Here is a 20,940-nt window from a genome sequence, read left to right on the forward strand (position 1 = left end):
TTTCTCAACACTGAAATCTATTCTCTTCACAATATGGAACCTGCCCTGACAGCTCCAGCCTACGTTAACCAGAAATTTCGCCTCTGCTTCGCTTCATCACTTCATGCTTGGACCTTTCGTTTGATTCTTAATATTGAGGCATGGCTGACATTAGTTAGTCATTTATATAAGTAGATGTAATCTTCTTTATCTGCCTGGAAGGTGAGTTCCTCAAAAGTTTGGGCATTCTTGTTTTTCTTCTCTCAATGCTAGCTACTTAAGTAGGATCTGGAATAATAGGAAGCTTCAATTAGTAAGATTTGCTGACGGCCGAACAATCTTGTCCACAGGAAGAGAATTCTGAGTCTTATCTCCTTTTCTCTTTATCCTTCTGTTTCCGTCTGTCCTCTGTCTCCCTATCTCAGTTTTATCCAGGCTCCATCACACCCCTCCATTTCTTCACCCGAGCTGACATGTAGCTCCCATCATTCATTGCTCCTTCCCTCTTTCTCCTAGCATTTCTCACTCCTTAATTCCTTTGCTTCCCATCCCTTTCCATTTACACATGCTTCTTACCTGTTCACATCAGCAGAAAACACCACCAACTTCTCTTCAGTCCCATCACTGAGCAAGGACTAAATCTGCTCCCAAGAGTGGGGGCTTTATAGAAAAATTAGTGAAGTCACCAGGCAACAGGGAGCTATCTTTATTAGTGAGTGTACTGTGTGGAGCAAGAATTATGGGACCCATAAGAATATGTTCCTTTATAACAGCTCAGACGCATCTCCCTGACAGCTTCAAACCCTGCTCCCAGGCCCAGGCAAACTCCATATATCAGGAGCTGTAAACACAGTCCTGGCCCTGGGGGCTGACAGTAATGGGTATCTTCCAAAACTGCCTGCTTAGGTCCGATAACTACAACCATTCCTCTTCACCCTGCCTTAGGCTACAGAGTCTCAGCCAGGGAGGCTCCCTGAATGTCAGAGTAGGATCAGAAGAGTGCACATAAGTCCTCCAATACATACTATTCCTAACAGGTCTCATTGTGCCCTGGCCAGTCCCATGTCTCTCCTCTTACTCAGGAGCCCCTCCTAAGAAGCCAACCTATTCCATGAGTCACATTTGCAGCCCACCTACCCTTCTAAGCATAATTAAACTAGCACTTGATGAAGTCATGATACATGCTAAAAATTGCACTATACCCTTTAAATGCATTGCTGTATTTATTCATTATCAAGTTTACAGGTTAAGTGTTATTCTCCGTTGTTTCATAGATGAGAAAATTGAAACTCAGAAATTTTGAATAACTTTACCCATCTAAAAGTTAGCAAGTTACAGAGCTGGCATTCAAGTCCATGTCTATCCTACTCTAAAGTTCTTACTCTGTGCTATATTGCCTCCTATGGTCAACTGCTTCCACTATATTTTCAGAAAATACGGTTGTAATACATGGTCCTCAATCTATCCATTCTACAGATTGCTGGCTTCCCAACTGCATGCCCACATTTGGTTTAAGCCTCATTTTGAACAGAATCTACCTCTCCATAGTAGGCCGTGAATTAATAATTCCCACCATATATAATAATCCCTGACTTTTTAATTCTCCTTGAAACACTTTCCGGTCCATACTCTTATATCTTTATTGGGCACACTGAGGAAGATATCTATTCCAACGAGTATCTGAAGAGATTAAGTAGCTCCATAAAGTTATACAGTAAGTAATGTTCCTATTTACATGTAAATACCATCCCTTTCCCAGCAGCAAAAATGAATGACTCTGGAAATCTCAAATGAGACTTACTAATATTAAATGAAACAAAGACATTTGGAAGCATGAAATCAATCTTGATCAAGTACAGTTTTCACTCATTTGTTATTCAAAAAATATATATATTGAGTGTCCATCATATGTTCTGAACTACATTAAGTACTTGGGAAAGACCGAAATAAAGTTAAAAGGGTCCCTGTTCTTAAAAAGTATATAGACTAGCAGGGAAGATATACTATTAGTAAGTTATGGTACAGCATGAGAAACAGGAACATAAGTACAAAAGGCATGTCAGAAAAGCTTTTTGGACAAAAATGAAGTTGAAATTGAAATCTAACATATATGCAGGGGTTCCTATTCTTCCAGCTTATTGAGTGCACCTTGCTCTCATACTTTACCCGCCACTTTCTTTTTAAACTTTTTCTCTCTTGCTTCCAGGCTATTGAACATACACGCCTTATTTTTATAAAAAATACTCAAAGAACATATAAATAAACACAAAATGTAAAAGAACAGAAATGTCCTATGTTCAGCATTGAATCCCAGAGTGACTATAATGGAGCAAAAACAACCTGGGGATTTTTCTTGAAAAAATTGTTAATGACATACAATCAAACAGTGCTCAGCAATAAAAAGGAATAAACTAGCAATACACACCACAACATGCATGAACCTCACCTGTATCGCGCTAAGAAATACACACCACAACACGCATGAACCTCACCTGTATCACGCTAAGAAATACACACCACAACATGCATGAACCTCACCTGTATCGCGCTAAGAAGCCAGACATGGGAGACTACACAGTGCAGGGTCCACGACACTCAAAAAAGAGAATTGCAGGTGTGGAGAACAAATGAGTGCTTGTCAGGGATTGGGGATGGATACAAAGGGGTAACATGAGGGAATTTTGAACAGTGATATAGTTTTTCTATATCTTGATGTCACTGGTGGTTACCTGACTCTATGCATTTGTCAAAAGTTGATTAGAACCGTATACTAAAAAGACTGAATTTTATTGTATATAAACGCTGATAAGCTGTGGGGTGCCTGGCTGGCTCAGTTGCAAGAGCGTGTGACTCTCGATCTTGGGGTCATGACTTTAAGCCCCACAAGCATGTAGAGATAACTTAAAGAAATAAAACAAAAAAATGTTGATAAGCTGTTATATACCATTTTAAGGAGAATTCATATCTATCAAGCCACCTAAGATTGATTATTGCTTTCATCAAAATCATTATGCAAAGGTATATTATAACCCATTAGATTTACACTATTCAATATAGTAGCTTTTAGCTACATGTGACTATTTACATTTATATTTCAATTAATTAAAATAAAGTAAAACTTAAATATTCAGTTCCTTGTCTGTACTATCAAAGTTTAAAGTGTTCAATAGTATGTGTAGCTAGTGGTTATTGCATTAAACAACAGAGATTTAGAACATTTCCATCACTTCAGGAAACTCTATTGGACAGTGCTACATTTGATACTCTTCCATCACTTGATTGCATCTGCACGGAACACATAGATGCCATTAAGGGCCAATCCTGTCCCCACAGAACACTTGGACAATCCGCTGCCGGATCTGCTTGGTCCTAACACTGTATACGACAGGATTGAGCACAGGTGGGAGTAGCAGGTAGACATTGGCCATAAGAGTGTGTACTATTGGTGACAAGTGCTTCCCAAAGCGGTGAATCAGAGTCATGCCAATGAGAGGCACATAGAAGAGCAATACTGCACAGACATGAGAGAAGCAGGTGTTGAGAGCTTTGAGTCTCTGTTCTCGGGAAGCAATGCCCAGTACTGCCTGAAGGATTAGAAAGTAAGAAATCAAAAGGATCAAGGCATCCAGTACAATGATGAAGATCACAGCCAGCAGGCCATAGATGCTATTGACACGGGTGTCAGCGCAGGCAAGCCTCATGGCATCCTGATGGAGGCAGTATGCATGGGAAAGGATATTGGAGTGGCAGAAAGGTAGCCTTTTGATGAGAAAAGGTACAGGGAGCACTGCACCCACACTTCGTAGCAGGACTATTGCTCCAATCTTGCCGATGACTCCATGAGTGAGAATGGTAGCATAGTGCAAAGGGAAGCGAATAGCCACAAAGCGATCAAAGGCCATGGCAACCAGAACACCTGATTCCACTCCCCCAAAGGTATGGATAAAGAACATCTGAGTGATGCAGGCATCAAGGGTGATTGAGCGCCAGTTGAACCAGTGAACACTAATCATGGTGGGCATGGAAGAAAGTGAAAGGCTGAGGTCAGTGGCAGCTAGCATAGCCAGAAAATAATACATAGGTTCATGGAGACTTCGCTCAACCTTGATGACAACAAGGATGATGACATTACCTAAGAACGTGGTACTGCAAAGAAGGCAGAGGGCAAGGCCGTCCATAAGTCTTTCTCTGGCATTCCTGGAATCCCAGTCAAGGTGAAGGTCTGGTGGCTATCAGTAGTTTGGTTGAATGGTAACATAGTGGAATGAAGGTCTGACCGGGCAAAAAGAGAAGAATTCATTAAGTCAAACAGCTTCAGTTAGAATCAGTGGCTGTAAGTATTGAGATAGTAGCCATAAGAAGGAGTGACTTAAATATTATTCTAATACATTTATATTCACAATCTGATAGAGAAACTGATTGTCCTACCCCATGAGGCAATAAATCAGTGACCATCACATGCAAAAATACACTTAGGAGAAAGAAAAATGAAAAACTTCAATCAACGCCTGCACCCAGTGGGGATATAATTCATCCAGAAACATCAAGGAGTTAGCTGATTTGCTTCCCTGCTAAGGAAGAATTTTATATTGTACATTTATGTGGGTAATGAACACTGATGCCAATAACCAGAAAGGACGTGTAAGCGAGCAAAAATGTGACATAAAGGTTGTTCTTAAACACAGATATGCAGATGTGTGTATGTGTCTGTATCTTGACTGTGATCTTAAATTGTGGTGATTTAGACATTATGCTTGTTGGGACTCAATTTTTCCGCCTGCATGATGTGGGACAGAGGAAGAAAGATACTCTTCTAGAACTGTAAAGCTCTAACCTTCTGCATTCCTGGGAGTGTGTGGGTACTAAAAGGACCTGAGCTTGCAGCAGGTGATGGAGGGAGAAGTTACTCTGGCTGCCAAAAAAAACTTTAGAAGGACCCATTATGGCAGGCAGAATAAAGTCCTCCAAGGATGTTCACATCCTAATTCTTGAAAACTATGAATATGTTAGCTTACACAGCAAAAGAGATTTTGCAGATGTGATTAAAGCTAAGGATCTCAAAAGGAGAAGATTATCCTGGATTACCAAGGTAGGCCAAATCTAATCATGAGTCCTTAAAATTGAAGAAATTTCCCCAGCTGCGGAGAACCAGAGAGATAGAAGCATGAGAAAGACAGCATGACCGCTGAAGATGAAGGAAGGGGACTGAGAGCCAAGAAATGTTCATCCGCTGATCTATAAATTTTGTAATGTCTGGTTAACTGTGAAAACTGTCTCTCAAGATATTTATAAGCCATGGAATCTATTAATACGTTGCTAAGTTTATCTACCTACCCATATATTTGTTATATATATATATATATATATATATATATATATATATATATATATATATATATATATATATATATTTATTTATTTATTTAAGATTTTATTTATTTATTTATTTATTTATTTATTTATTTATTTATTTATTTAAGATTTTATTTATTTATTTGACAGAGAGAGAGAGAGAGAGATCACAAGTAGGCAGAGCGGCAGGCAGAGGCAGAGGGAGAAGCAGGCTCCCTGCTGAGCAGGAAGCCCGATGTGGGGCTCGGTCCCAGGACGCTAAGACCATGACCTGAGCCGAAGGCAGCTGCTTAACGGACTGAGCCACCCAGGCGCCCTATTAGTTATATATTTTGATCAAATTCTGTACTACCTAAATCTCTCCATCCCTCAGCCAGTTTAGCCCAACACTGAAAACTGGTGGCTTGCAGGTAGTGGCTGTTGCAATGCACAAGGTGGGAACTTCTAGGGATCTGTGCTCAGTGATCCTGCATTTAATTATGAATGCTTACTGTAAAGGATTTATTGGAAGCAGGTCCTAGATAAGCCGGAGATGAAAGAATGATATGCTAGTAGCAGTCAGGAGTAGTGAATATCAGGTAAGAGGAAGAAAAGAATAAGGATAATTGATTCCGAGGGACTAGAACCCCAAAGCAACACCACACTGACCATCTGAGGAGCTCAATCCCAACGACCAGCAGAGAGGAGGATTACAAACTAGGCTCTTCTATTTATTAATTTTTTAGAGAGAGAGCAAGGGAAGGAACAGAGGGAGAGAGAGAATCTTACACCCAGAGTGGAGCCCCACATGAGGCTTGATCTCACAACCCTGAGATCATGACCTGAGCCAAAAATCAAGAGTCAGAGCCTTACTCGATTGAACTACCCAGGCACCCCCAAACTAACCTCTTGATTCCGTAAGATCTAAAGAACTCATGAAGGGTTTTTCATGTTTAATTAATTTTTTGATTAATGGCTTCATATTTGTCAAATGCCTACTAAGTACTAGGCATGCTATGGTAATCAGAGGACCAAAGGAGCAACTTCTTTCCTTATCAAAGAACACATGAAAAACAAGAGCAGAACCAGGAGTGGAATGTGCTCCTGGGGTTAAATGAAGACATACTTTACAGGCAGGTCAGTATGTCCAGCTTGTTTCCCCAGCTGGACTCAGCCTAACTCTGTCTCTGTCAATGCCAGTGACAGACCATGGACAGAATCAAACCTGAAGTTTCCTCACAGCAAAAGGGCAGGAGCTTCTGTGGCTTATGGAGCATATGTGGCGATGGAGGTGGAGGAGAACATAGGTAACAAGAGTCTTTCTCTTCTTTCACTGTGGAACTACAGTTCAATGCTCTTTTCCACCCAGGCAGCCAAGTGGAAGAGCTGTTCTCCGGAGGACAGGACTGAGCATAATATAGTCTTTCTTAAAGTGTCTGAGCTGCAGGCTGAAGCACAGTTCTGGCCCTTTGGATTTGTCCTCTGTAGGAGCCATGGACTAGTCTTTCACCTGGGGAAGGAATATATTTGCTATTTGCCTAGAGCCTGGACTGAGGGAAGGGCACAAATTTGCAGGCTCTTGTTTCTCTAATTAGCCTTTGGTAGAAAGAATAACATACTCATTATTGAATTCTTTGTATGTACAGTTCAAATTGTTATTTCTATTGTAATGAAAAACATGAAGGAAGTGGAAAAATAATTCTTGCTGAAAAAATTCTTGCTGCAACTGAGGATTCTAGGCTCTTTATAGATATATAGAAATCATGAGCAATCGCTTTATACCATGATGTAGAGAAACAATGCAAAGGATAATGGGCGGGCAGTTTCAATTATTTTAGTACTTTAATAATAAAAAACTAATATTTATTAAATGCTTATTTATGCTCCAGCCTCTATTTTTAGCTCTTTACATATACTATCTCTTTTAATGACTAAAAAACTTTATTGGAATAGAACTGTTGTCAGTATGCATGAGTAAAAAAGAGTCAGAGAAGTTAATTAACTTGACTCAAATCCAAAAAATGAAACTTAAATCCAGGTGCTCGGAACATTATGCGATGAAGTTCTATTTAGTCCTATAGGAGATGATAAGCTTTTTGCCACAGGGACAACTTCTGCCATCAAATTCAAAGTCCAGACCAAAGAGTACGCTGGGCTTAACAGACCTGATCTCCTCCACTCAACCTCTCTGTCCTGACCTCTAAAGATTTCTCTATGAATTGTCCGTAACCACAGTCCCCTCCATTCTGTGAAAGCATCCTCAGAGAAAGCACTACCCAGGCCTCAGTTTGTTCCCCAACTCACCCAAAGCCTAGTCTAGGAGATGAGAGTCATTTCTGATGCTGGCCACCATAGCAGAACAGCCAGAGATTTAAAACCTGCAGCACTCTAATCCAGAATGCCCTCTGACGTGTTCCTCTACAGACAGAACATCAGTCTTCCTGGAGATATCCTGAGGGCCAACAGCTATATAATCTCAGGCTTCTGGGCATTTTGGCCTTCTCTGTCTTGATCTCAGAGGACCAAATTTTCCCTAATGCAAACCTGTGGTGGCAACCATCCAAATACAGACTGTCTCAGTCCCGTGTCAATGGCACCTCACTAGCTATACCAGAACGCAAATATACTTTCGTGCCTAGTCTTTACAATTCTCTCTAAAAGAGAGGAAGAGAGAGACAGAGACAGAGACAGGGGAGAGAGAGAGGAAGGAAGGAACGAAGGAAAGCAAGCAAGCAAGCAAAAAAGCCAGCAAGCAAGAAAGAAAAAAATGTAAAAGAAAAGTTCATTCATGTTTCCTCGTAGTTACTACTGTCTCATTCCTTCCTCAGCTTCATAGTAAAGCCTTTCAGCGTTTTGGTCTGTAGTCCTGTTTCCATGCACTTCCCATTCTCTCCTCAATTCACTTTCGTGAGAGTTCTTTACTTCACCACTGAAAGCATCTTTGCAGGTGTCTCCAATGGCCTGCTTATTGCTAAACCCAGAAAACATTCCTCACCTTTCTCTCCTTTTCAGCAGGATTCGAAACGGTGGAAAGTTGCCTCCATGTTGAGTTACTTTCATTTCTGATTTTTTTGTGTGTGACATCATGTTTTCCTCCTGCTTTAATTTCCCCTCTTGAATATCCTTTGATGGTTTATCTTCCTCCTACATCACTAAATGTTAGTGTGTCTCTTATTTGGTCTTTTACCCTGTACTTTAATCCCACTCTCACTGAGTGATGTTATTAAATTCTACTGATTTAATATCTCTATATGTCAATTACCCCCAAAAGCATATGTGCAGGCCTGAATTCTGTCTTTATCTCTAGACAATTCCTACTTGATAATTCCATGTGGATATCAAATAGGAAACTTAAAATTAGCATAGTGAAATACTGTAAAACAAAAACAAAACTTCTTCCTCTTTGCTTCTAGGTAATTTCAATAAATAACACTAACCATACCACAATCCACCCAGTTGCCCAAGTCAAAATTCCAGATCTTTTCTTACCCTCTTCCTTATATTTAACCCGCTACCAAGACCTATTGAGTCCAAACCAAAATATAGTTCACGTACGTCAAATTCCCTTCATCTTCGTTTCTACCGTGCCAGCAAAGTTACCATGACCTCTTGTAGAATAGAGAAATAGTCTCCTAACGATTTTTTAAAAATTTTCTCTCTTGTCTTGCTTTGTTACAGTATAATTTACAAATCATAGAATTGTTCCATTTTAAGTGTACAAATTGAAGAGTTTTAGTAAATTTATACAATTGTGAAACTATTACCCCAAAACAGTCTTAAAACTTCCATTACATAAAATGATTCCTTGATGGTGGTTGGAGGTCAGCCCTGGGCCTGTCTCCAGCTCCAAGAAACCACAGATATGCTCCCTATTTTTATAGTTTGCCTTTACTAGAAATTTCATATAAATGAAATCATAAAATATGTTGTCTTTTGTGTCTGGCTTCTCCCACTTAATATAATGTTTTGAGTTTTATCCATGCTGCTAAATATATTCATGGCTTGTTCCTTTTCCTTCCTGAGTAGTATGTCATTGTATGGGTAAAACATATTTATTTACTCATTTGGTAGTTGAAATACATTTGGGTTGTTTACCACTTTTGACTATTATGAATAATGTTGCTGCAAACATTAGCATATAGTCTTTGTATGGACATGTTTGGGCAGATATCTAGAAAAGGAATTACTGGGTAGTATGATAGGTGGTTCTCTAATTTGGAAGAAAATGTCCAACTGCTTGCGGCTGAACCATTTTATACTCACAACAGCAATGTATAAGAATTCTAGTTTAATGTGACTATTGATTTGGTTAGATTTTATCTGTCATGTTGATATTTGTTTTTTATATGTTTCAGTCTTTTTTTGGTTCGTTCTTTTCTCCTTTATTGTCTTCTATCATGTTAAAGATTTTTATTGTACCATTTTAATGGTTGACTGCTTTTTTTTTTTTTCAAAACTTTGACTATGCTGTTCGACTGCTTTCCAGTCTCCATTATTTTCCTGATAAAAAGTCAGGAATTATTTCAAGTTTTTTTAGCCTATAACTTGATTAGTCATTTTCTTCTGCCATTATCAGTCTAGGGCTTTTGGCAGTTTGATTATGATGTTTCTATGTGTTAGTATCTTTGTATTTATTCTAATTAAGGTTTCTTGAGCCTCTTAGACATGTGGACTTTTTGTTGTTGTTAAATACATAAAGTTTTTAACATTGTATCTTCAAATATTGATTCTGTTACTTTGCTTTCTTCTTCTGGACCTACCAATATACATATGTTGGTATGTCGATGTCCCCCACAAATATGAGACTGGTCATTTTTCTTCAATATTTTTCTCTATATTATTTGAACTTGAGACTTCTCTATTTGTCTTCAAGTTCACAGACTCCTTCTTCCACTTCCTCAAATCTGCTGAGTCCATGTATTGATCTTTTAAAATTTCAGTTTATTATAATTTTTTAAATTCTTTTGTTTCTTTCCTGTAATTTCCTTTCCTCTATGGAGTTTCCTTATTCATTCGATCATTTACCATTGTATTTTCTTTAATTACTTGAACATAATTTTCTTTAATTCTTTGAATGCATTTATAATAGATTCTTTGAATTATTTGTCTGCTAAAATCAACACGTGGGTCCTTTAGAAATCAGATTCTATTGTTTGCTGTTTTTCTTGATTATGGTTCAAGCTTTCCTATTTCTTTGAAAGTCTCAGAGGTTTTTTTTGAAAGCTAAATGTCTTAAATATTATAGCACAGCCACCCTAGGTTTTAATTGTTTTTCAAAGGGTTGCTGTGTTTTTGTTATTCTTTTCTTTTCTTTTTGTTAATTTTTAGTAACTTGTCTGAATTTAAACTGTGACACCCACATTCCCACAAGAAATCTCTCTTGCTAAGTGCAGCCACTGATGTGTCTTCTCAGATTATTTTTATTTCATTTTTCAGCCTGCCTTCCTATGAGTTGCCCATGTGTCTGTACATCTTGGTGACATGCCAACACACCTCAAGCCAGAAACACTTTGCTGATTGATCTGCATGATATTTGGGGAGCATACTTATTCAATTGGTTTCCAAACACCCAATTACTTTTACTTTCTAGCAGGTTTTCTTGGGTTTCACCAACATGTTTGTAGTTTCTTACAAAGCCAGCGTTGCATACAAAGCTATTTCACCCTTCCATGGCTGCAATTTCCAGGTTCTCCCGGTTAAATGACTCTCTGGAGCCCTAACTGCAAACTGAAACTGCCAGCATTGTGTTTATTTCCTACTAAGTTTGCCTCTTTTAGCTAACAGGCTCAGTTGTCTTTTCCCTCCACCTCAAGTTGAGGCCGCACTCTGGCAGCACAGCTGTTGGTTTTTTAGCTGAATCCGACCTGATAAAAACTACTTACAAAAAAAAAAAAAAAAGAAAAAAAAAATCAATGGTGAGAGAATGGTGTCCTTACCTGAAGCTATGGCGGAAACACCTTTTTCTGATGGAAAACATGACATTATGTTTGATGTTCATATAAATAATCAAGTAGAGGGTAAAAACTTTACGGTAAGGAAGAGAGGTAAGAAAAGGAAAGAAAGAAAAAAAGAAAGAGAAAGAAAGAAAGAAAGAAAGAAAGAAAGAAAGAAAGAAAGAAAGAAAGAAAGAAAGAAAGAAAGAGAAGAGAAAGAAAGAAAGAAAGAAAGAAAGAAAGAAAGAAAGAAAGAAAGAAAGAAAGAAAGAAAGAAAGAAAGAAAGAAAGAAAGAAAGAAAAACTTGCCGCAGTGATGTTCCCGAGTAGACACGGGAGAAGAATAGTGCAAAATTGGAAGAATCGGCTTTAGAAAAGAGCATGACTATTTCATCTAGCTTATATAAGGTAACTGAGAAGTCAGCATATATTTGACTCTCTTAGGTGAGTAAATGTAACTTAGGGCACTGGATATTGTTTTCTGATTGTTTCAGTTTTCTTAATGAAGTAGGAAGTGAAGTCAGCAACAAAGAATAAGGATCTGGGTAAGACGTAAGGGAGTGGGAGAAGAGTCATTAAGTATGATCGAAAGCACAGAAGGAGTTACGTGAGCTATTTGGTATGAGTCGACGGGGTTGTATGATTTCTTCTAGCACCCTGGGCTCTATAAGTTCAGATGGGGAGATGAGGGAATAGGCGAACTTAACCAGAAGAAGTCATTTATAATAGATGACAAGGAAATGTTGAATGAATAGGAGGTTTCATGACTTTCTCTAGATCAAACAACTGAAAATTAAACTTGGTTTTAAGCAAGGTATATCAGACTTCACAGACTCTATTTTCTGCTGAACTTTGCCATTTTGTATCTGGAAAGTTAGATCCTTGATAAAATAAAGTTCCAGATAATTAGGAAACTCTGATTGTTAGGATGATCTGGGAGTCTTCCTGGAAGAGGTTAGGCTACAAGCAACATCAGTTTCTATAGCTATGAATGAGGCAAATCATAATGTCCTCAGAGGAGTCAAGCCACCAGTTAAAAGACTCAGAAGGTTCGCAACAAGCACTTTGTGTGTATATTACTGTTTATAAAAGTACTTCAAAGAGATTGGGGAGCATTAGCACTCTCACAAACTTGAAAATCCTTAAGGGAAAAGAATTGGTCTTTTAACTCCTTACCCTTAATGGCTTGGGATGCTTAAAGATAGTTTAAAAAGAGTAAAAACTCATCTATAGAAATTATACATACACACACATCTCACATGTCGGATCATGTAAAACTATAAATATACAGATAATCATAGATTTCTAAACATAGTCCAAACTAATGTAAAAATACACAGAAACACTTATTAGAAAGCACTAGCTCTTAATGTTTATTGAATAGGTGGTTTCCTATAGGTTGTAAAACACACTGGGAAAGAAATTGGTTTAGAAATTAAAACTACATAAACTTCTACAATACATTCTCTAATGCGCCTGGAATAAAAGCATCATCATGAGAATTATTCATATCTGGCTTTAGTTTTCTGCTGTTATAATGTAAATATGCCTATGAAGGAAGAAAGATGAGATCAATGGGGCATGAAGAGGTGGTGGATAGGGTCTGTGGATAATTTAAGGACTCACCACACAAAAGCACACATTGATGGAATAACTAGCTGTTTATGTAATTTTGAGAATTACCTCAATGATGAAAAAGCATCATTACAGAAAAATTCATTAAAACAAATGAAAGAAATTATATTTAATACATTTAAATAACAGCCCAGGAAATCAAAGAATGCAACAAATTCAGAGAATTTTGTTCTCTAGGTTTCTGATGGAGGCCAGGCAAGCCTTCTCTCCATCCCAAAACAACAGTAGACCCCAGCCCTATTTCAGGGTACATCACAACACTATGCCATCATTGAGACTGAGACTGGTTTTGGAGTCAGAAGACCTGGACCAACATCTGGCTGAAATCCTAGAATTTATTTAGTGGTTCAACATGAGACAAACCTTTTTACATATTTATATTTATTTACATATTTAATATATTTATTACATATGTACAAGTATTATATATATACATAAATAATATGTGTGCATGTGTGTGTAAGAGACAAGTAGATCCTTCTTCAAACTTGGCTGACAGAGTGCAAATAAAATGAAGAAAAATTTGAGGTTTGTTGGCAAAAGAAAAGACAGTTTGACAGATGAAGGAAGAGTTTGGACTCCTTAGGGAAATCATGATGGAATAGCCCGGAGGCTAACAACACCCCTCAGGGATGTTTTCAGAGGAGTTGTGAAATTGTTATAGGGTTGTGATGGTTCCAGACACCACCAGAGGTTTGAGAAGTCTTCATAAGTGCTCTGTTTGCTAACCTCAGGAAAGGAAAGAAGCCAAATTAATTCTGAACTGGAGCACAGAGGTTGATACAGGTAATAAATTAATCTTAAAATATTTTTACATGACCCAGTGATGGGTATTAAGGAGGGCACGTATTACATGGAGCACTGGGTGTTATATGCAAATAATGAATCATGGAACACTACATCAAAAACTAAGGATGTACTGTATGATGACGTTAACATAACGTAATAAAATTTAAAAAACTAAAAAACAATCAAATCTTCCCTGTAAAAAATAAAATAAAATAAAATATTTTTACATGCCTTCTACATAGCAAGTGCTGTGTGGAATTATTTATGTACATTATTTCATTAGATCATCATAGAAATTCTGGTGAAGGAAGTGATAAGAGCAGATGACAAGAGTCTAGGTAAGAAAAGTTGGAAAAAAATAAGTGTACATGTTGTTATTAGGGACAGAAGAAGACATACTGTAGGGGAGAAACTAGTGCATGGAAAGAACGAAAGGGAGATCAGATGGAAGTATATGAATTGGGAACTAGAAAAAGAGGGTGCAGAACATTTAAGGAGAATGAAAAAGAGAAAGAAGAATAAAGATAGGAATGAGGAAAAAAGGAGATGAGGTAAAACACATTTGGATAAAGAAAAACAGTCAAAAGCACTAGAGACAAGAATCTGGGAGAACAAGAATCACTATTTCCATAGAACAGCCGTGCTCCCACAGGCTCTGGAGACTTGAAGAATATCAAAGGTTTTTCAAGTCTTTACAAGAAAAACATCCAGTAGGAATGAGCAAACTGGTTCTTCCAAGTGAAAGCCATCAGAATTGCTTGAGATGAGGGATGGGCAGACCCAAACACGTGAAGGACTCTCACTTAACATGGGAAGAATTAAAGAAGCCCCTTCCTCAAGGAGCAGCTAAAGGGTGAGATAGACAAGAAGTGTTTTGTTTAGATCTGAGCATTGTAATTTATTGTGAGAGGGGCCTGGAGTTTGTTCGCAACACGTAACACAACCTTCGTAAGTGGACTATGCGATCTCTCAAGGATTCCTCTATGTGTAAGAGACCAGAATCTGCAAAATAACTTCACAGTGCTGTCTCACAAACAGCAATTCAACTCACAGCAGCACAGGAGGCAGAAGGAGCAGAGAAGCCTACCTGGTCACGTGCATATGGCAAGTTCTTGAGATTTTTCTTTCTCCTTTCCCATAACAGGCACCTAGGAGAGAACAAAGACACCATGATATCTTTCAAAGGCTCTTCATCTAAGTTGTTCTTTTATCTGTGCCAATTTAGACAAAGAGATATTTCCCTTGGTTAATGATTTCCAAACCCACAGGCAAAAGATCAGGGAGGAGTTTGAGGATTTGTAAGACTTCTGAAAAAAAGAATGACATTCAATCATCCATATTAATTTATTTATTATTTCATTCCTACATTTAACACATTAACACAATAACACATATTATTTTATTCCTTCATTTAAGCAAATACTAATATATGCTTAATATGTGGTCTATTAAGTGATGAACATATAAATATTCCTTTCTTTTGGGGAGTTTAACTTCTAGCAGGCAAGAGAGACATTAAATAAATACTCATGCAATATTTAACTAATAATTCTCACTTAGGAGAAGGAAAAGCGCAGAATGTGAAAACAAGATATAATTTAAGGAAACTTAAACCACTCTGAGCATTTGGAAAAGGCTTACTTGGGAAGGATAGATAGGCTTTGACAGGCAAAGAGGAACTGTATGAGAGGTGGAGAAATGTGTAAGGAACAGGGGAGAACATATGTGGAAATCCTATATCAGAACGTATCTCAGTGGAATCCAGGAACTTAAACACTGCAACTTTGGCTGGACTGAAGAGACCAAAGGGGAGAGAAATTATGTGAGTTGGTGCAGGACACTAGATAGGAGTATGGGCTGAATACTGCTGTATCTTGAGGGCTAAGATAAAGAAATGAGACTCTGTTTTAGGTAAATAGAAGCCCTTAAAGGAGATTTTGCTTGTGATGAATAAATCATATTCCAAATCTAAAAAGTTTATTCAGGCTTCAGAATGAAGAATTACTGGCATGGGCACTACTAGATGGAGGGTGATCAGTGAGGAAGCCTGGGAGAAATGGGTTTTACTCTTTATTGACTGTATAAAAGACAGAGAGGGGATATTTAATTCATATGTTTTGGAGGCAAGTGTGAAATTGGTTAAATGTTGGTTTGATGAAGGAAGAGCTTTTAAGGATGGCCCCAAGTTTCTGGTACGTTAGGTGATTCTCAAAATAAAATCCTATAAGTGGTTACTCTCGTATCCTATGTGTGGTTGTTCCTGGGCCACCTTTATTACCTGTTGCTTGCTACTTTAAAATGAGATTATGGAAAACTATAAATTGTTAAAATGTGTGAAGATTAAATATTAATTTGAACAGTTTTATCACGAATGTGTTTATTTACAAATATAGGCCATTATGAATACAGTGACATAGATGCATAGGCATGTGGAAAAATGCACACACACATATATGTGTGCATATGAGACTGTATGTGCACACACACATACACACACACGCACACACAGATTTGTATGAATATGGGTTTGGGATGGCAGTGGAATTGTGTGCAGGCATTTGTGTGGAGTGGTGGTGTGAGCTTAGTGTTTTTTTGATTGTTTAGCAAACTGCTCTACACTATTAAGCCCTTGGGTGCCGCTGCTGCATCTCATGTGATTGTCTAGGAAGCAAAAGGACGGAGTGATACCAAAAACCTCCTAGACGCTGTTTTTAACATAACTGCCCCCTCTGCTGTTCCTCTTCTGTATTCATAAAACCATTTACCTATCTTCTATGAAAATATATTTTCAACTTAGGAGCTGCAAGCTAAGTGGGAGAGTCCAGTCTCCCCCAACAGTGACAACATGGCAATGAACTCAAATGCATCACAACCCAGCCACCACAGTTTCATTTTGACAGGTATCCCTGGGATGCCAGATAAAAACGCATGGATGGCCTTTCCCCTGGGATTTCTCTACACACTAACTCTCGTGGGAAATGGTACCATCTTAGCTGTCATCAAGGTGGATGAAAGTCTCCATGAGCCTATGTACTACTTCCTCTCCATCTTGGCTGTCACTGATGTTAGTCTCTCCATGTCCACCTTGCCCTCCATGCTCAGCATCTTCTGGTTTAATGTCTTTGAGATTCCCTTTGATGCATGCATTACACAGATGTTTTTCATCCATGGATTTGGAGTGGTAGAATCAGGAGTACTAGTGGCCATGGCCTTCGACAGATTTGTGGCCATCCGAGACCCATTACGCTACGCTTCCATCCTCACTCATGGCATCATTGGAAAGATTGGAATAGCTGTCCTCACCCGGGCCGTCTGTGTGGTCTTCCCTGTGCCTTTCCTCATAAAGCGGCTACCCTTTTGCCATTCCAATGTCTTGTCTCATTCATACTGTCTCCACCAAGATGCAATGCGGCTAGCCTGTGCCAGCACCCGCATCAACAGTCTCTATGGCCTCATCATAGTCATCTTCACGTTGGGGCTGGATGCCCTCATCATTCTCTTTTCTTATGTGCTCATCCTGAAGACCGTGCTGGGCATTGCTTCCAGAGATGAAAGGCTCAAAGCCCTCAACACCTGCCTCTCTCACATCTGTGTTGTGCTCCTCTTCTATGTTCCTCTCATTGGTGTCACCATGATCCACAGATTTGGAAAGCATTTATCACCAGTAGTACACACACTCATGGCCAATATCTATCTGTTACTGCCCCCTGTACTCAATCCCATTGTCTATAGTGTGAAGACCAAGCAGATACGGAGGAGGATCACATACATGTTCCAGAGGAGAATGAACAGGGCCTAGGGAAATTGAGTCAAGTGTAAGATGCAGCAGTTTCAGCAGTTCCAAAGCAGCCAGGTTATGCACAGCTAGTAAAATGCAAGGGTGGGCAAGGCTTGTGGGTGACGATACAACACTGGTCATTCTTGTTCTGTATAAACTCCATTTCGAAATACATACATTTTGATATCTGGCGTCACATACAAAATCTAATTTAATTAAACCATAATTTTTCTTCTTTGAAACTAGAGATGAACATCAGTAATGATATAAATTATCACCTGCTTATCTAGATAACACTTATGAGTACTTACATAACATGAAGTAACATTCTTTCTTTAATCATCAGTTAAATAATAATTATATAAAGCAGAATTCTAGAAGCCCAGTACCACTACTGAAGGGTTGGGTCTCTGAGATATTGTTTTGTTTTGGTTTTTTTCTTTAAAATAGAGCAAAGAAAACTGTTATAGAATCAAATAGCATTTATGTTTTGGTATTTATTGAGTGAAGAGTACCAATGATAAAATTAAAACAGACACATCTATGGTTAATTTGCCCCCTTTCTTTTAAGGGGTAGCACTTCTTTACAGATTTATAATAGTCCTAGTTTTCTGCAACATGCTTAGTAGAATAATGGGTGTTCTGCCTCTACTCTTTTGACCCAGTATGAGTAAAGTCTATTTTATGGTGTACTAGAGATCCAACAAAATTTGACCAAGTAAAATTATTCCTGGGCATTTTATGAGGACAAGTGAAAACTTGCAGCACTGGGAAGAAGTTTAAGAAAGCAATGAGGGTGGTGGGTAGGGAGATGGGGTAATTGGGTAATGGGCATTAAGGAGGGCACTTGATGTAATAAGCACTGGGTGTTTCACGTGACTGGTAAATATCTAAATACTTACCCCTGAAACTAATAATATACTATATGTTAACTAAATTGGATTTAAATAACAATTTTAAAAAAGAAAGCAGTGAACACGTGTGAGGATGAGTATGTCAAATGCAATGTGCCTTTGCATTGATGCTAATACCTGTTTTAAGTATTTTATTAATTGTTACACAGCGAAGTTGCTAGGAGGATTACTTGTTCATTCAGTAAATATGCATTTAATCCTAATGAAATGCCAGTCATGATGCTAGACCTAGAAATACAGAGAAATATGTTCTAATTTACTGCTTAATCCTTGGCATATTTCTCTGCAAAGAAATATGTATACAAGTCAAGTAGGTATTACATTACAATATCACATTTATTAATACTAAAGAATAATGCTATCTGTCTTTATATACCTTTTTAAAAAAGATTTTATTTATTGAGAGAGAGAGAGAGCAAGCAAGGGGAGGGGGCAGAGGGGGAGAGAGAGAGAGAGAGAGAAAGAATCCCAAGGAGACTCCATGCTGAGCGAGGAGCCCCACACAGGGCTTTATCTCATGACCCTGAGATCATAACCTGAGCCAAAATCAAGAGTTGGACACTCAACTGACTGAGCCACCCAGGTGCCCTTGCAGCAATCTTTGAGAGTAGGTGTCAGCAACATTTTACATATGGGAAAATAAGATTTAGACTAGTTAAGTAACTTGCTCAAGTTAAACAGTTTCTAAGTGTCAGAACTAGATTCAAATTTAGATCTGTTTATTCTAAAGCCTGTGAATTGAGACTTCATCCATGTCTCAGGGTTTCCTAGGCTTGTAAGCAAATTCCATGAGGAGGGAATGAAGCAGTGATTCTAAAACAGCTGCATGAGAGATGAACTAGTAATCAATATTGCCAAAACCTTATGGAAGAATTTCAACTTGCCAAGATGAAAGTAAATGGGAAGTACTTGAAAATGGTTGGTTGGTACAGAATGCAAATATCAGCCAAGGCCCCAATATCAATGCTATCTAAATGGAAAAAATGAATCCCAAAAAGGACACTTTATAATCAATTGGCCTACAAGGAGAAAAAAATATATAACTTTGACCTGTATTTAAATTTTTCTCAGTCTCCAAAAATGTTTATTTTTCTCAATGTGTTACCATATACAATTATTGAATAAATAAATATAAAATATAAATATATTAGGGAGTGTCTCTTTGTTTTTTGTTTTGTTTTTTGTTTTTTTTTCCTTATACAGATACACAACCCAAAACTTGAAAACTACCACTCTAGACTAAGGATAAAAGACAACCACCATGAGAGGCTTTACAATGTTCACAAACTGTGATTACGGAGGCAATTAGCTGAAAGTGCCCTTTGAATAGCATTAGTCTTTGATTCTCTGGTGGGGCCATGAAGTGGCAAAATCAAAAGTCTAAATTCTTTACCAGCAATCGACACACATACTCCACATCTTCACTGTGCAATCCCTCCTCTGGCTCCTACAGTCTGGCTTTTGTGTCCATTAAAATATGAAAGGTATGTTTTCCATGGTTCAGATCTCTTTCTAACTAACTAATCAAGTATTTTCCCCCTCAATCCTCCCTCAGTTTAAATTATTTGGGCAAATTACAAATATTTACAGTCCCCTGCTTTTTAATCCCTTTGCTGATTTCACAACATCTCACCATATCTCCTACTTCTACCTCCTGCTTCCTCACCTGCCTTCACTTCTTCTTCTCCCGCAGGATGTGGGTATTTCTCAGTTTCCCCCATGTCACTCTGCTACCTCAGTAAATCTCTTCTGCCAAGATACCATTCACACTAACGGCTTTAAAATACAACCCAATGGATCTCTCTCTCCCTCTTCCTTCCCTCATGATCTAATTGTTCAATCTCAATTGTCTTTGCATAATCTCTATGTGGAGTCCATTTTTTAAGGTGTGTTTATTGATTTGAGAGAGAATGAGAGCATGGAAGGGGAGGAGCAGAGGGAGAAAGAGAATCTCGAGCAGAACGTGGAGCCAGATGTGGGGCTCCATCTCACAACTCTGAGATTATGACCTGAGCTGAAATCAAGAGTCGAAAGCTTAACCAACTGAGCCACCCAGGTGTCCCCACTCCTGTGGAGTTTTTTATACACCTCAGTTATCACACAATCTTTAACTCTTGCTCTTTCCAACAGTAATCACGTTCTAGTTCTTTCTTTAAATGTATAAACATGCTCCATTTATACAACATTCAAAAAATACTGACACAGGGGCGCCTGGGTAGCGCAGTCGTTAAAGCGTCTGCCTGCGGCTCAGGGCGTGAACCCGGAGTACTGGGATGAGTCCCACATCGGGCTCCTCCGCTGTGAGCCTGCTTCTTCCTCTCCCACTCCCCCTGCTGTGTTCCCTCTCTCACTGGCTGTCTCTCTGTCACATAAATAAATAAAATCTTTAAAAAAAAAAATACTGACACATATTCAGAAAGTCAATCCTTGATTCTTTGATTTGCATGTGTCATTGAAACCCATGGTAATCAGTCTGGTTTGGTCCTCTTGCCAAAGTAAGATACAGTTTTTTGGTCAGAATTATGGAGAGAACCTTTCTAAGGAGGAAGAAAACAGCACAGGAGACAATAAGTCAAACTAT

At 38.4% G+C, this 20,940-nt stretch overlaps 3 protein-coding genes across 3 annotated transcripts in view; 1 reads left to right on the forward strand and 2 right to left on the reverse strand.

The window, feature by feature from the left end:
• Positions 1-3,122: 3,122 nt before the first annotated feature.
• LOC123782639 (olfactory receptor 51H1-like) lies at positions 3,123-4,289 on the reverse strand. Its single transcript, XM_045782891.2, is given in 2 exon segments — positions 3,123-4,141; positions 4,144-4,289. Coding segments are annotated over 2 exon segments (990 nt in total). The 5' UTR covers positions 4,280-4,289; the 3' UTR covers positions 3,123-3,287.
• Positions 4,290-14,753: 10,464 nt separating this feature from the next.
• LOC123782525 (uncharacterized) overlaps positions 14,754-20,940 on the reverse strand; it is a 382,057-nt gene continuing 375,870 nt past the window's right edge. The window contains exon 2 of the transcript XR_015726920.1: positions 14,754-14,815. The gene's annotated coding sequence lies outside the window, so the exon portion shown is untranslated. The remainder of the gene's footprint in view (positions 14,816-20,940) is intronic.
• LOC123782638 (olfactory receptor 51H1-like) lies at positions 16,513-17,466 on the forward strand. The gene has a single exon (XM_045782890.1). It carries the CDS (start codon positions 16,513-16,515, stop codon positions 17,464-17,466), a length of 954 nt encoding a protein of 317 aa, XP_045638846.1.

The sequence above is a fragment of the Ursus americanus genome, chromosome 16 (genome assembly GCF_024610735.1).
Source record: "Ursus americanus isolate L20-20 chromosome 16, mUrsAme1.1.p, whole genome shotgun sequence".
NCBI lineage: Eukaryota > Metazoa > Chordata > Mammalia > Carnivora > Ursidae > Ursus > Ursus americanus.

Bases quoted from the DNA above. Each gene is read 5' to 3' on its own strand.
- LOC123782638 (XM_045782890.1), top strand. From the start codon at position 16,513: ATGGCAATGAACTCAAATGCATCACAACCCAGCCACCACAGTTTCATT.